Source organism: Ixodes scapularis, unplaced genomic scaffold (genome assembly GCF_016920785.2).
Source record: "Ixodes scapularis isolate PalLabHiFi unplaced genomic scaffold, ASM1692078v2 PGA_scaffold0__279_contigs__length_252992795, whole genome shotgun sequence".
NCBI lineage: Eukaryota > Metazoa > Arthropoda > Arachnida > Ixodida > Ixodidae > Ixodes > Ixodes scapularis.
Window position 1 is genome coordinate 173582030 of NW_024609835.1, and position 16868 is coordinate 173598897.

The 16868-nt window shown below is 47.3% G+C and overlaps 1 protein-coding gene across 1 annotated transcript in view; it reads right to left on the reverse strand.

The window, feature by feature from the left end:
* Positions 1-16868, reverse strand: part of LOC120838399 (all trans-polyprenyl-diphosphate synthase PDSS2-like) — a 69918-nt gene that overhangs the window by 17112 nt on the left and 35938 nt on the right. The window contains exon 2 of the mRNA XM_040500248.1: positions 7175-7496. Within this exon, the coding sequence (XP_040356182.1) occupies positions 7175-7496 (322 nt within the window). The remainder of the gene's footprint in view (positions 1-7174; positions 7497-16868) is intronic.

Here is a 16868-nt window from a genome sequence, read left to right on the forward strand (position 1 = left end):
ATCATATCCGAGGGTAGAAATTTGCTTGATTATGCTATTCTTAAAGCGTTTTAGGCACCTGCTCGCGTAGGTTTGGCTACCTGTGGTGAGTGTTGAAATATTGGCTCACGTAAATTGTTTCTTTTTGATGCTTTCTTTTTGATGCTATGTGGAGATCCACAGTGTTGATATTCTTACTTACAGATACGGGAAAGGTGTTGCCCTCTTGATAGTCCCCGCCTTCAGTTGCTCTTGGATGCATATTGACGACTCCGATACATTGCAGAGGTCTGGGATTCAGTGCGTTGGCGCTCGCATGTCCCTTTAGCTGAGCATAATACTGCATGCTTTGTCCGCTGGTATCTGTGGACGCCCACAAACGGGCCTGGCAAAAACGCCGAGAATCGGCATTTTTGCCAATTCTCGCTTCAACTTGACGCCAAATTTCCGGTCGATAACTGTCTTGTCCAAGACGCTATCGTCAGACTTTTGTCTTCGAGGTGACCGGTATACCGACCGCGCACTGCCGCCAGTGACTTCCGACGGAAAATCATCCTGATGCCGCGAATCTATCGTCGAAATGCAAAGATTCCCTTTGAGGGGCATTCGCCGCTACCTTCTTGACTTGTAACCGACTATAGTTCAGTACTTCCTGGCCGAATCGAACAAACCTTGATTATCCAGCAAAACCGAAACCAACAGCTAGGCCATCTCGAAATGATACCAGAAGTTGTATTTAGCACGCGTGCAGCCCGACATCTGTTTGACCCGCGTGGGAAAATGGAGCGTGACTACGATTCACCAAGCTCGTCCAAGTCAAGTGACGCCATGCATTTGAACGGTTCGTCGTTTGCCTTCGACCCGCGGACATCGCCTCTGAGGGAATGACCCGCAGTCTTATCACCGATCTAGTGGATCCGCCGAAATGTGTACCCAGATGCCGCTTCGTGTACCTAGGGGCCGCTTCAGAGGCGAAAGCTGCATCCTTTTCTTTGCAAGCGCCCCTTGTTCAATCGGCGTCCGTCGCACTTGTGTTTGCGCTAAACAACATACGCTTGCTCGAAGCTGATGGCTGTCTGCGAGTAATACCCTGCTAAAAGGCGTGACTTTTTTTTTGCACGTGCTTGGGAATTGGGTTGTGTGTGTGTTTATACAGCCTAGAACTTGGTCTGCCTCGCAGGGGCGACGAGTCTCCCAGCTGTAGATGAGAAATTTAGCCAGTGCGGTGCAACCGCTAGCCTGGGGTCTTTAACGTGCACCACGCAGTAGTGATACACGACCGCACGCCGGTACGATGCTCATCCAGATCGAAACGGGCAGGGGTGGGGCTCGAACCCAGGATCCCTGGGCTCTGCAGCGCGAGCTTTCGCTCCACGTGCTCCGAGCTGGTGTGCGCTAAACCACTCGGCCACCGATCCCCCGTGCGTGGGAACCGCATTAAAAGAACCGTATTTCAGTAGTGTACTGCCTAGGAGACTATATAATTCGAAACAAAATACAAGACGTCCATCGACCAAAGCTTGTTATCCCGACCACCCGACAAACATTTGCGTTTTGTGACGTCACGCAGCACCTCCGGATGTCAGCCATTAACACTGGCGAAATTCGGGGTGCAGTTTCGTACGTAAGCTCATGAAAGGTTTAATTAATAACGGGAGATCATATATCAAAATAAAAATGACGTTTGTCTATAGGAAGGCTCCCTCGACGTAACGAGCCCAAGAACTTAAGTACTTCCGGTTTCGACCGGACAATCCCTTTAACCGTCGCAGTTCAAATACCTATAAAATTGGGCATTAAGCAAAAGAAAATCTGTTAAATTGAATGCGCCACCAGTTCGGGCGGCCTGGCCGAGGCGACGCGAGCTGGACTCAGCCGCCATGTTTGTTTTCTGGTGGGTTCGTTGGGAAAAAGAAGTAGCACGGCCCCGTGACTTCCGCAATTTTTCTCCTCTATATTTCTTCTTCATCCGCAGTCCAGTTTCGGTTTCGGTTTCGAGCAGTTGCGGTTTCTTTTTTTTAGAGCATGACGTACAATAACCGTAAATGATAATCGCACGTTTGTATTTTGAATGACTAACTATATTTCTCGTTCCAAACGGTGCACTAGAGCAAGCGCTCGAAGAGAAGCGAACTGAGAGCGCGATGCGTCATGGGATATCCAACGCAAACAAAAACAGAAAGAAAAGATTTCCCGCATTCGTGACGCAGCAAGGCTGGCATGGTTATGATCTTTGACCTTGGTGGCGTTGTCAGCGTTGTGGTATTAGGGAGTTTTCGTAGACCGCGTTGCCCCTTCCGCTAAGCGTTCCGCAACGAAGAAGTTGCTACTGCGCCTGCGCGCCTATAGCCTTGACTGTGGAGTTCCCGCTATCGTAGCGGGTTGCGGAAAGCCTCGCGGGACGGCGAAAACGATCTACGAAAACTCCCTATTGTCACGGGAGTTTTCGTAGACCGCGCTGCTCCCTCCGCTAAGCGTCCCGCAACGAAGAAGTTGCTACTGCGCCTGCGCGCCGGTAGCCTTAACTGGGGAGTTCCCGCTATCGTAGCGGGTTGCGGAGGGCCTTGCGGGACGGCGAAAACGAGCTACGAAAACTTCTGAATAGCGTCAGCGCGTTACAACCGAGCCGTTCGAAGTACCCGTGGGGTGACGAGCGTGTTGCTGGCCAAAGGAGCACGTAGCTTCCACAACACTGTCAGCTTAGGGCTGAACGGGGTGGGGAAGCAACTTTTGTTCGAGTTTTGAGCGACGGGCTAATCTTTTAGGGGGAAAATGGCTGTGTCCGGTTGCAAGAACGAGGGTCCGAGAAAAGTTGAAATGCCAAAAAGCGGCGCTGCTCCGAAGGAATCTGCTACGTCACGACTACGTAGCAGATTCCACAACGTTGCTAGACTATTTCCCAAATAGGCTCCGCATGCATCCACCAGGTGCACATTGGAAGATCATTTATTTAGCTTTAAAATTAGTTTCCTTATGCTTTTCAACGGAAGACTGGTGTTTTTGAGGTTTGGGTGGAACATTCAACACATACAAGCGAGAAAATGAGCGCTGGAATTTCGTTTCCCTACCCCTTGAAATGTTTGATGCTGGCGAGCACTTCAAGATCAGCCATTGAAGAGCACGCTTCGTCTCGAGATACCCGTCGCGTCGCGACTTGCCCGTGACGTCATCGGCCTCCCTGGGGAAGGGCATACCGTAGTTATGGGCACTGACACTTGGTGGCGTCAAAGCGCTACTACCTTGCTTTGTCATAGTGCCCGAGTGCTGTAAGATATCCCCGTGAGATTGCGGAGCTGGCGGAGTCGTGCGTGCTATGACACCACGTTGTCAGCTGCGCGACTTGGCCGGTATGGCGACATCGGCAACGTCGGTTTGGGGCGCGAGCTCGCTGCTTTTTGAACTAAACTAGGTTGTGGAGATGTTGGTAGCTTTCCTACCTCGTGTTGTCGAAGGTGATGGCAGGATCATGTGCGACAGTCGCAGGACGAGGCACTTGCTGCCTATCTGATTTACCACCGACTGATCACACGACCAGACTGGGCGAGCGTACCAGATTCATGGATAAGTGAGTATCGCTTTCAAGGCGCCATAACAGTGGGCATTTAATCATTAAAGCGAGCAGGGAAGCCGGTCGAGTCTGATGAGGCAGCACGGCGGTGGCATCACTCGAGCATTTTACGCAGCGTATCGCATCGATTGTGGTGTGACCGCGACATTGTCACCCCACTGCGAAGAAACAAGTACACCATGAGGGTTTTGCGACATTCCTTGTCACACACAAGGGCGAAAACTAAACGAAGCGACGCGATTCCGGCGCAGAAGAGACTTGCGCTGGTCTCGACGGGACGTCATTTTCTAAGCGAAGGCACAAAACACAGAGAAAACAACTGTACGATTCTCATATCGTCACACAAAAACTACCACGAAAAAACACTCACATCGCCGCGATTTTGCAACACGACTTGTCTCAATGGCGAACATTAAACGAATGAAGAGGATACACCGGCACCGTTTTCTCGGTCTCGTCGAACGAGGCTTACGTGATCGTCCAAGCTGGGCACTTACCTCGTCGACGGCGAACGAGTTCTCTCGTCGTTGCACAAACTATACCGCGCACAAAGACGAACACCGTCACAACTCTGCGACGTAAACCTGGGTTACTTCCACGGGTCGGTCTCCCTCGGCGAGAACGACGTTGAAAGCAGCGCGCACCATGTTGAAAAAGATCGTTCATGAGACCCTGACGTCAAAGAATGAGTGAAAGCGATTGTCTGGTGGAGTGATTTCAAGGTGGCCAATTGTGCTTTGGTTTTCTTCACCAAACCTTCGATATTACGTTCTGGTTTAGGTAGTCTGTACTAGTGAGCTTACTTCCCATATATTAAAACCTTTAATGCTTCCGAGTCTTATTTTCGTGAATTGAAAAATTCGCGAAGTTTAAGGGCGCGCGAAAATTTTATAAGAGTTTTAATGCAATCATCTGAAACTCGCGAAATTTTGTTGCCGCGATTATGTCGTCTGTCACCGGTTCGCGAATAATAGGGGCCGCGAAAATAAAGGGTTTTACAGTAGTGGCACTGCCGTCGAAGGCCAGTGCCGTCGCGACATTCCTTTGAAGCTTCATAACCCACAACCAGGTGAATTTTGTATGTCATTTCATTCACTTTAAAATATGTTTTCTCGCGTTTCCAACAAAATATTGATGTTTCTGAGGCTCTACTGCTACCTATGTCATGTTGAAGCAAAGAAATGAGCTCCAGAATTTAGTTTTTGTACCCCTTTAAGAGAAGTGGTTCTAATGGTTTTTCTTCGCGCAATGAAGGATATAATGGCGGGGTAATATTCGCTTCTAACAACTATTCGCATATAGCAGGTGTGATAAGAAAAAGTTCCGGGACTGATTTTGTGCTGTTAAAAGAGAGCAGCACAGTGATGCGCGCGCAGCAGTCGAAAGAAGGAACCTTCGTGACTCGTTACACCTAGAGGTTATACCAAAGGGCGTCGGTTTGTGAACATTTGGAGCTGCGCTTGTAGACGAACTTGTGTGACCATATGCACGAGCATCATGGCGATCTCTCCATAGATTGCAAACCATAGCGAGAGCGAACATCAATCTTACGTCAAACTCGGCAAATCTAAACCAGGGATTTCGAAAAATATTTGGAAGGCTTATGTAAAAAAGCCGTGAAGTGTGCGAGGTGCTTTGAGTCGCACTCGCGCCTCAAAAATGGCAAAACGTTACTGAAGTCAAGGAGAGGTCCGATAAGGTCGCCTTACCGCTCTTCGTCACCACCGATGTCCTGCCGTTCATGATGCGCGAGTGCCACTAATACATCGCGAAATTCGCTACTTTTTGACAGAAGCCTGTTGAATCATTTAAAAAGGCTCTGCTTTATATCTGCCACGTTTAACGCAGAATTCATGTTCGCTCTCACTCTGGTTTGCAGTCTATGCTGAAATCGCCATTGTGCCCATGCACGTGGTCACAAAATTCGTGTAGCGCTGCTCCAAATGTTTACAGGGCGACGCCCTTTGGTATAATGAGACACGAAGGTCCCTTCCTTCGACTGCTGCGGGAGGGGGGGGGATCGGTGACAGAGTGGGCTAGTGGACACCAGGGGCACTAAGCTGGACGCTTGGCGAAAACGACGGCGGGAAATCTGGCGGCCGCGATTGGCCAATGCCACACTCGACCTTGGCGCCGGCCAATCATAGCCGCCGAATTTCTCGCCGACTTTTCCGCCAAGTGTCCAGATTAGGGCCCCGGGTCGGAGAACGTGGAGCAAAAGCTCGTGCTGCAGAACCTAGGGATCCAGCTGGACTCCTTCCCCACCTCTGCCCGTTTCGATCTGGATGAACATCGTACCCGCGTGCGGTCGTGTACTGCGTGGTGCACCTTAAAGACCCGAGGCTAGTGGTTGTACTGCACTGGCTAAATTTCTTATCTACAGCTGGGAGACAAGTCACCCGTTGAGGCAGATTAAGTTCTAGGCTCTATAGACCCCTTTCGAAATACTGCCCTCTGTTGGCAGCTGTAGAATTCCTACACAATGGCGGACTGAAACCGCAACGTCACGGTACACTTTATGCGTTTGGCGGGAGAACACACCCCCACCAGAAAAGGTGATGAGCGCAGTGACGTTGCATTTTCGACGCTGTTTAATTGGCTCGTAGGCTCCTAGCGTTGGCCGCCCTTCGACGTTCGCTATCTTGTGGAATGACTTGCTTGTTCCACAATGTCAGTTGTTCCGTCATTGTGCAGTGGCTCCGACCTTCCAATAATCGGCACCGAATTTTGAAAGGGGTCTATAAGCATACACACGCTCCAATTTTCGTTTCGACTGCTGCGCGTGCATCACTGTGCTGCTCTCCCTTTTGACGCTACAAAATCTGTCCCGGAAGTTTTTTCTTTATTACATCTCGTATGCAATAGTTTCGTGGACTGTATGAGATCAAGCAGTCATATGCTTATTTGGCGAACCTGGCAGTTTTTGAGAGAGCTGTACTACGATCTTAGAATGGAATGCGAATTAGAGATGTCATACTTTGGGCTATATAATAAATTGAAAGATAATAAAGCTTGCGGAAACCGCAAACGCAAAAGAAGAAAAAAAAGGATCGATAGTATTTTAGCTTTTATTGCCGCGCGCGCAGCTCGCCAATAGGCAGGGTTCGATTTCTTGGAGCGACGTGTCTTTTGCTGATCCCTGCATTTTAGTGTTCTCGCAAATTCGAGAATCCTGGTGCTTGTTCGAGGTGCGAAAGTTCTACGCGTCGAACTTTCTGCGCCGATTATTCCAGAAGCTCACGCGTGTATATAGGGGCTTCGCATAGCAAACCAGAGTCAGTTTTCGCCCCAGCGTTCGATTCAGCTGTCACGCCGACTTCGACGCCCGCGACGCTCTGCTTTATTCTGTTCCTTTTTTTTATTTTTGGGCACAAGTTCGCCCCATTAAACTTGAGTTTCTCCAGTTATTATCGCCTCATCACTTGTCATTCGTGACAATATTCTCCACTTGGATACGTGACGTAATTTCAGAGCAATCACATTTATGCGACATTATATCTAATCCTTTGCCGTGTAAAAGGAGTACACCCTCCATTGGGACCACGTCGGCTACCTCACACTCATCTACCGTTTCCTCACCTCAAGGTCGCCAATCCTATAACACGGGAACGGTTCCAAACATCGTACCAAGGGGATACCAATGTCCGTCGTCGTCTGAAAGGCCTTGGAGAAGAAGAAGTCTCCTGCGAGGACGGTCATCTTGTTGCCCGTCTGGATGTCATCCAGGACCAGCGGGTCCAGTCGCGCCTGGTCCGCCAGGTTGGCGGCCGACGCGTGGATGGTCTGCGCCGCGTGGAACTCCTCGGTGGCGTTCACGACCAGCTTCTGACGCTTCAGGACCACGTCGCGGAGCTCCGCGCTGTCGGCGGAGACGCCGCAGGCCTTGATGAGCAGAGACACCAGCAGACCCCGCGTCTGGATGTTGGCGCTCTGTTGAAACAGGAGCTGCCTGCGTCGGACATCAGAAAAGGCGTCTGAACCCATCCGTTGGCTGGAAAATCTTGGCTTTTGGCGATAAAGTCGCTGTAAACAGTTTTGACAATATATATATATATATATATATATATATATATATATATATATATATATATATATAAAATAATCTGGAGGAACTTTTATCACAGAACCGGGTATTTGTCAAAAAAAAATCCAAAATTTTCACGTAAAATAAAAAAAAAAGTTCCGCTACAGAACGTTTAGTCTCCAACTCGCAGCCCAATTGTAAAGCTGGAGGTTGGGACCGAATGTCGAAGTATCAGAACTATCCGTTATTTGACTAAAACCTTACAAGCGATTTGCGAACATTTTTATTGAGAAACTAGGACCCGTATCCGGTAGCAGACGCTGTATATCGTCAGGTGTTATCGTTCTTATTAGGCCACCATTACTACGTTTAAAGTTTTCAAAAACGGTTATAACATTTCAGTTAGTCTGATAATGGTAAGCTATGAATCTAACATCTGGTCCCAACTCCTAGCTGTACATTTGAGCGAAGAATGAGCGTTGGGCGGTGCGCTGTTTAGACTTGCGGTAAGAAAATAAATTTTTTTGTGAACACTTAGCACTTTGTTAAACAAAACCGTCCTAACATTTCATGGGAAACTCGGCCCTTCGGTCACGACTTCCTTGCTACCTTGGTAAGATAGGTCGTCTGCTTAGGTATGATTACCTAAAGTCTCTGATAAGTAAGATGTGCCACAGCCCGGAAACACGTTTGATTGGTACAGTTCCGACAGACTGCGGATCAAGCAGCACAATGCCGACGCCAAGATTGAAACAGATGTCGGTTGTTCCAGTTTTCTTAAAGGGGCGGTGCAACAAGTTTTGTATTTGTACAAAATTCCGCTTAGTATTAATCCTCATATTTGTAACCTACGAATGCACGGATTATCCATTGGTAGAGGCAGTGGTAGATGTTCTGCGTCCACCTAATGGTAGACGCAGAAAAAATATAAGGAAAATGAGCAGCGTTTATTCCCTCGACTGTGAGGCAGAACAAGCGGCCACGTGATATGGAGCCCAGTGTATGCCACCAGTGCAGCCAAGCGCAGGGCACTCGCTGAGTTCAAGTTTTAACATAAGAGACCCTAATTCATTGGGAACACCTAACAGCTCGGGGCGTCCCAAGCTTTCCGAATGCAAACGCGAATGCGGAAACATCTGCGCCTGCGCAATACGACGCAGAAAGCTGCTTAAGGGACCGAAAGCATTAGGCTCCCCTATTCTAAAACTATTCTTATGGATTCAGGTATTCCCGTGATTGTAGCTACAGGGCACAAGCCACTCCGCGAATGTTCGTCGAGCCATTGATTGTCCCGAGTCCAAATCGAGCGCCCACGCAATGCTGCCTCCAATTTATAAGCAGCCTTCGACAATCGCCACCACGGGACGATTCCTGTGGTTGTGCAAAACGCTAATGTCTGCGTAGTCGTGTAATTGTATTTATTTTTTTAAGGACAGATTTTGAGAAGTTAAGAATTTTTCCTTTCCTTTCGTTCTCAAGCACGTATGCTCCGTATCTTGTATGCGAGACGAAAAAATAATAAAACATTCGAACCTGGATTAGGCGAGAAAATATAGGTGAGGCAAAACGAGAATGTTTGACAGTCACGCCTTTTTTGTGAACACCTTGCAGCCGCGTGGAGATATCAGAACAATATTTTAACGCATACGAGAAGTGACGAAGTTCAAGATGACTGCGCCCTTGCAGAAAAGGTGATCTACAATGGCGGCGCACTAGCGATACTAAATCATGTGGTTACTTGTCCGGGCGGCTGCGAGGTAACGTTGCTGCTGGGGGCTGGGGAAGCAAACGCTGCTTGTTTCTTTCTTCTTTTTCTTTTCTGCGACTGCTATTGTGTAAAAAAAAAAAATCTAACGCATGTTTCCTAGATTGTGGATATCAAGGAATGATTCGAGGTGATATTTACCGAATGCACAAAAAAAATGTTGCACCGCTCTTTTAGGCCTCGGCACAGTGCTAGTAGACATCACACCAGAGACAGTCTGCAGATACTAGAGAGTTTTAGGGCACCGTTTTTTGCACATCCGATTCGGTACGATGGACCCTCCGGTACGCACTGCGCATGTGCGAGTCTTCTGCGATAGCGCATGCGCAGTTCGAACCGGAAGGCCCGTCGTACCGTATCGGATGTGCAAAAACAGTTCTCTAAAACTCTCTACTGCCCGAGACATGTTTTTCCCTTGTACGACGGCCCATTGGCCATCCAAGAACTGTCTGCAGACATGTTCAATGCCCACATGATTCCGTCATCGTGCCTGCAGGGAACGCCGTGCCCTTTGTGTATGATTTATGATCAGCGTGACCGCAGCTTTATTCAGGAGTGAACTAATATAATGGACGGTGGTGATGATCTCTCGGTCGTTTGGGGGCCTCTCTCTATAAAGCTGGGGTCACACTGTCCATACAGCATACAAAAGAAAGACACGAGTCAACACTATATCCCTGGTTTGAATGCCGCGTGCCACGTTTTCTCCTTGAACTCATTGCCATATGGCATTCGAAGCACGGAATTCGCTCTGACTCACGAATCTGTACATGCCGACTGACTTTTGCACACTGTGTAAGCAATAAACCCCCCTCACCCCCCCCCCCCCCCCCCCCCCCCGCCCCGGCTTACACTATTCCCTAAGAGTCCCTCTTCTGCCCATTGCGTCCGAGTCTGCGATGACACTGAGGTGTTCGTTTCTCTCGCGTAAAATTTCTGCCCCATTTTTTGAGTGGCTGGACTCACTTCATACTGTCACTTTTGCGCGCTTAGAGCTCAATCCTCGCACACTGTTCGATTCAAGTGCCCCTTGAAATGCCACAGTTTCAATAAGTCTACCTCTTTTTTTTTATTTATATATTGCGTAATATATTGCTCCAAGATAAAATTGCCAAGTTTGAGAACAAGTAATAATAATAATAGTTTTATTTCCAACAATGAGGTACACTGTTGGTGGGGGCTTGGGAAAAAACTGCTGAAACAGCTTGACTGGTCCCGAGCCGCCAGAAATCAATACTTGCAACAAAAGCATTAACTTTTTTTTTTTTCTCTTTCAATATTATTACTTACTGGGAGGGGTTTGAGTTGTCCATCCTTCATTGCCAGCTACCTTCAACGATGCTTCTACATCTCGTGCACCTCGAACGCGCGCACGCGCCTAAAAAGCACGGCGGAAGGCGGCGAGCGCGAGCATATAGGCCAGACATTCAAAGAGGCACCCCAGCATTCTCAGTCTGCCAGTGGAACAGCTGAGCGATCGTCTTCTACACATGTACCTGGAAGTGGTAGAGACATACTAGTATAATCACTTTTTGTTCAACTTAAAAAAAAATATACAACAACAATAAGGGTTTCAAGCCTCCCCCTCAAAACGGCCGCCACGAGAGATCGGTACTTCCGAGAGCAGGCGGTGGCTTCCCTGCCGTGCGTGGCCGTTGGCTGGGCGGTTCTGATCAAGGTCAAACGTCTCCGACGCCGAGACACTTCCCGATCTGGACTCGCTGGCCCACTTTTACTCTCGTGCGCCGACACGAGCGAGGGGGTCGTTGACTCCCCCGGCGAGCGGAGAGCGCCGCTCGCAGCACTCCTCGCGCCAGCCGACCTGCTCGATGCCGCACGGTCAGGCGTGACCTTCGGAACTGTGACGATTAAATTAAGTGTTACTGAATTGCTACCGCTTCCCGCTCATCCGATTCACGAGGGACCCCAAGCGTTAACGGAGTTGCGCCTTCTGTGTCTGCTCCTGAGCTAACTTCGTATTCTCCGAAATAATACTGCGCAATCAAATTTTTTTTCTTTTCTTTTTTTGCAGCCGAGGCAATTTGTGGATTGGTACAACAAGTACGGCGGTCTTCGATAAGATTAAACAAAAGACAATAAAAAAAAATTGCAACTCACAAACAATGATCGAAAAAACAAAAACATGGAGTTCTAAATCTCTGTAGGAGCATGTTGGTAAAAGTAGTCAGCGACAGGAAGCATTAAACAGAAAATATTAACTGTTTCATTTCCTTCTGGTGCGTTCAGTGCTGCTGCAGTCAGTTTTTCTGTTTTCAACTTAGACACAGAATAACGTAGTGGCATTAAAATTATATATATATATATATACACCACTGCAACTGAAAGTTATTTGAGCTTAACTGCCGCAATGCTATTTGCAGGTGTCTAATATGCTTCCACACAATACAGGATATTAATTGTGCCAGCAGAGCTACATTCCGTGGTGTGCCCGTTATTAAAAGTCCACTAATAACCCCTAACTTGCTAACACGACCAGTTCTTTTTCTTTCTTCCTTTTTTTTTTTTGCGAGTGGTAGGCATTTTGTCAAAATTGTGTCTTAGCCTAAATTAACCTCTGACATGCGTAGAATTCTGATATCTTTTTCATTACCAGATAAAAACAAACCAACTGCTTCTGATCATTCATTTATGCTTGCTAGTGGTGTTCTTTATATTATAAATCTAATCTTAGACAGGAACATGTTTCGGATGGTGGCATAGCTTTTCGTGTCTGAGATGAAGGAAATTGCGCACGTTCTCGCGTTCATCCCCTTTTTGATTGCTGAACTGCAATTATTTAATCAATATTTATGTATAAAAAAAAAAACGCGTTAATAATGTTGTTTACAAGAATCAAGCAGCGAGAGCCGACGATAGTGGTAAAAGGACCCTCTTTGTGAGCTTCCTTCGGGGTCGCGTAGATGTGCAGCTTCGCTTCTCCTTACTCAGTACCGCAACCGACTCCATGAGCCATCTTCGTCCGTCCAGTGTTCCCAGAGTTCTGAGGTGCTGCGTGTCGCTACGCGGAAACGGAAGGAAGGTTAAGTGACACGCTGCGATCGATGGGTTGGCTTCGGTGGCTCGCTGCGTTCGTTGTGGTACATAGTAGAGTGAAACGTAAAACTATCCCGACCCTGCCTCCTCCACAAACATTATCACTGCTCAGACCTCAAGGACTCACTGCTATCTTCCCCAGAACGAATAGCACCTCGCCTCAATAACTCCTGTTCTATCAAAGAAATTTTCGGTAAGACCAATGCTTTTAATGAATCCTTTCTTCCTCTCCCCATTTCCGAATGGAACCAGTTGCCATCATTTATAGTTGCCATTAACGGCTCTACTGCGTTTTTAAATGCTCTTCCAATCCACCTAATGTAAGTGATATTTTGCTTTTTTTTAATATTTTATATAGCTTTTACTACACTTTTTTTTTCTTTCTCTGTAGTCTTCTCCATTAGTGCGTTTTTTTTTTTTTGGTACTAAATTGCCCCCTTATGTAATCCCTAACTGGGCCTTTAAGGCGAAATAAATGAATAAATAAATTAATACAATTTAAATTATTTTTTTCTTGCACTGCAATTTTTTAGTTTATTGCTCCATGCACTTTTTGATCCAAGGTTGTATTACTGTATGGCAATCAATTTTTATTTTATTTTTTGCTTTCAATGCTGCCTAATTGCATATGCTTCCTTGTGTTTTCTGCATTCATGCACCGCTTTTTCTAGAGTTGTGCTTTGTTGATTGTTAATTTTTTTTTTAATATTCGTTTTGCTTCTTAAATCCCGGTTGTAAATTCCACGATTTGTACGGATTAAACAGGAGATGACTAAAATAAAACTGTACGTTGTAAGCGTACGCACCAGTCAAGTAAAAAGCACCTTCATGGCAAAGAATAAAAGCTCGCGTGGAGACTCACTCCAAACACAAAGATGCACATTGAAAAACCTTATCGAAGGAAAAAAAATCGCCCTTTTCGCTTACAGTGTGCGAAGAAGCGAAACAAAATAGCTGTAGCACGGTCGTGCAATGCGAGTAAAATGGTGACGTCAGGAACCTGAGGACGGGGGTGCGACGTTGTCGTGGTTGGCATCGTGGATGCCACTGACGACCGCCACGAGTGCTCGTTTATCCGTGAAGTAAGCGGGTAAGTGCGGGGGAAGTCTCTAACACCAGACAACACTACGTGTAGCAACTGGATACTGCCAAAGTGGAATCCCGTGTAACTCGAGTAACGTTTGAAAACAAGTATTTTAAGCAGACGAGAGGAAGTCTCTTCCTTCGCCGCGTCGTTGCTGGCGGGATGTCTGGGCTCCTTTATCTTCTCTCTACGCGCCACACGGCCGACGGGAAAACCCGACTTTCCTCTCCTCGTGCCAATCGGGGAGAAAAGAAGGGTTTTCCATTGCGGGGACCACAGCTCACGAGCTCGAAATCTCTGCAAAGTGTCGCTCGTAAAACTATCAATTTGAAGAAAAAAAAAAAAAAGATTTAGTTGTTCAGTTACACTGAGAAAATGTCCATATGCGCGCTTGGAAACAACCTGAAATAAAGCAAAGAGCACGGATTTTCTACAAGTACCAGCTCAAAACCCGCTCCAGCCGCACTTGAACAGCGTGTAACGAGGGGAGGTAAGATTCGATCTCACTTCCCGCTCGCGCAGCCGTGCGGTCTATTCTCGTAGAACGTCAGATCCTTCGCGTGGCGTCTCGGCCGCCTCCGGGGGCGCACCGCACCGCCACGCGGAAGGCCACTACTTTGCCTATCACTACAACTGCTGGCTATTTGCGTTTCCTCGTCCCTTTGTAGAGGAGCGCGATGGGCACTTCCCCTTGGCAACGGCACGAAGGACCGGGCTAGGGTCGTAGTTGACCCAGATGAGCTGCAAACGGGCAGTTCCGGGAACGCGGGTTGGATGGCGGTCGGGGGTCATTATCTTGCAGCTGCTCCCTCCCAGTTCCTTGGGACCGTGGCCATAAACGTTGTCAAAGTTACATCCACAACAGTATAAGTTTGGGGGCTTTACGTGCCAGACCAACAAAGGGCGCATTGCGCGTCCCAGCGAAGGACCTCAGATTAGTTCCGACCACCATGGGATGTCTTGACGGGCAAGCGAAATCTCGGTTACGCGGTGTCTTCGCCGTAGTCAGCCTCCGTCGAATTGCGCTCACCTCTACCCGGATTCGAACCCGCCAACGGGGGTTCGTAGGCCAACGCGCTGCCTTCGAGCCACCAAGGCGGAATTTATATTCATAACAATGAATATGTAGTGATTACACAAAGGAAGACGATCTTTTTCGAGAGTGTCATTTTTTCTGTATATCTAAAAACAGAATTTAAAGTCGTTTTCACATCAAGAACCGTAGTAATCACAGCCCACCCCCTCGCGGGGCATTCCTCACTTTTCCCTTTATGTGGAGAATTAAGGCGTATTATTATAGATTAGATATATGCTATCTTATTAAAGGGACACTGACACCCCCCAAAAATTTTCTTTTTTATTTTTTGCCAGGCGCTTCATTGTGGTGTCGGAGGACTACCCAATTAATATTTTGCAACAGAGTAGCGTATTTTTTTAATAAAGCCAAAAGACGCGACTGCTCGAAGCCGAAACCGAAACCCGACGGAGGTCGGAGAAGTGGAGAGAAGAAAGTGGGTGGCGGAAGTCACGTGGCTACACCCGACCGTGCGTTTTTTTGTTTTTTTTTTTTCTTCTCTCCGGTAGCAGACGACACGACATGCGGCGTGCGATGCGGCGTGTGGGAACTGCTCGCCGTGCGATTCTTTTGCAGTTATGTTTGTTCCGCTCGCTGTTCTGTACTCCAAGATGAGTTGTTTTGTACATTGAGGAGTTGGAGATGAGTAGTGAGTGCCCGTGGTGAATTTCCATGATCGGCTCCGAAAAGAACACACCCAAGATGTTGCGTGAACAGCTGGCTCACATGTCCTGCATCCGAAAAAAAGTGGCATTGTGCGGCAGAGTTTCCGAAAGATCAACGGGATCGGGACCAATGGCTGGCTGAAATTCCTGTAGAACATATACGGGCACCTCGGAAAGCGGACGCTACCTGATTTATATGTTCCTTGCATTTTGTGGAAAGTGATTACATTGAGTTCGCAGGTGTCAAAACGGAAATCCCTTACCATCTAATTCAGCGAAGTATCGTCCACAACATTTTTTTGTTATTTTTTTAGTTTGTTTCTTCAGTGATGATTGTAAAAAGAAAAAGATATGTAAACATCGTAAAATGTTTGAAAAAAAAAAAATTTTACGGGGGATCGAACCCAGTCCTACCGCGTCTGATCCGGACGTCTTTCCCACTGAGCTACTGGGGCATCTCTTTTGGGGTGGATTTCTTTCCTTAGTAATAATTTAGCCGGTAAACTGTAAGTTGGAAAGTTTGCTGTCGATTTTTCTCTAGCAAAAGCACTCCCGGGTCGAAGTCGGGAAGCGCCACGCTTTGGGGACATTCGCACCTAGTAAAGAAATCGTACGCGTGCATATTCAACTCGATGTAGACACGTCGTGCTTGACGTTTGCGCGAGCGATGTCTTCAGCCACGAGAAGGGAGCGACGGCTCGGCGACGTCTTCGTGCAAATCGGCTTGGTGGCCGGGCGTGTCGTACAGGATGAATACCAATTCTTTTGACAGAATTCACCGGTACCGCGAACGACAGTTCTGAAATAGAGGTCCCATGCCCGTCGTCCGCTGCCATCGCCGTCCCCGCGAGTCCCACGATACGCGAAACGACGAACGCACAGAATGCTTCCGGTTTTCCGTGGAACTTTTTTATCAATCAACGTATTTACAGGTTTTTAGAAGTCACAAAAAATTAGTTTCATATTTTTTTTCTATTTTTAATATTGAGTGTGTGCCTTCAGTGACCACGACTTTGATTAAATTTGGTGGTCGCATCGATACCTTAGAAAACGGCCCGTGACCGCGAAAAAGAGAGTGAGCGAGACTCGAACCGGCCAGTTCTTGATCGGCGGTTTTCGGGCGGAAAGAAACCGAATTTCGAGCCGCAAATTCTGTTCTGGGTAGTTGAGCTCTCATATGTCACGTACAACTAAAAACCTCGGTGAGCATAAATACCCTGTCAGTGTCCTTTTAAGACGTACTCGTTTCAAACGCCAAAAGCATCGCGCTTCTCCTTTCGACAACCACATCTTGTAAGAACTACGACCCTCGGCGTATGAACAATGCGCAATGCTTTCTTATTTCCTTGAGGTGAAAACAAGCAGAGTGTTTTTTCGAGCCGGTACAACACTGATCGAAACTCAGACTTAGCAATTAAAGTGGTGCTTTCATTTTTCGTTTGCTTTCATTTTTCTTTCTTCAGCGAAAGCTTCCGTTTCTGATAGTCCACTCCACCACCAAAAATATAGGACTGGAAGTCGATTAAAATTTTTAACCGGATTAATTGTCACCGTTATTTCAATTAGTATATCGCCAATTAATCGGTTTCGTTCATTTCCATGCAAAATAATTTTAATAGAAAATTTTCTTTTCTTTTCAATATGCGATAACAGC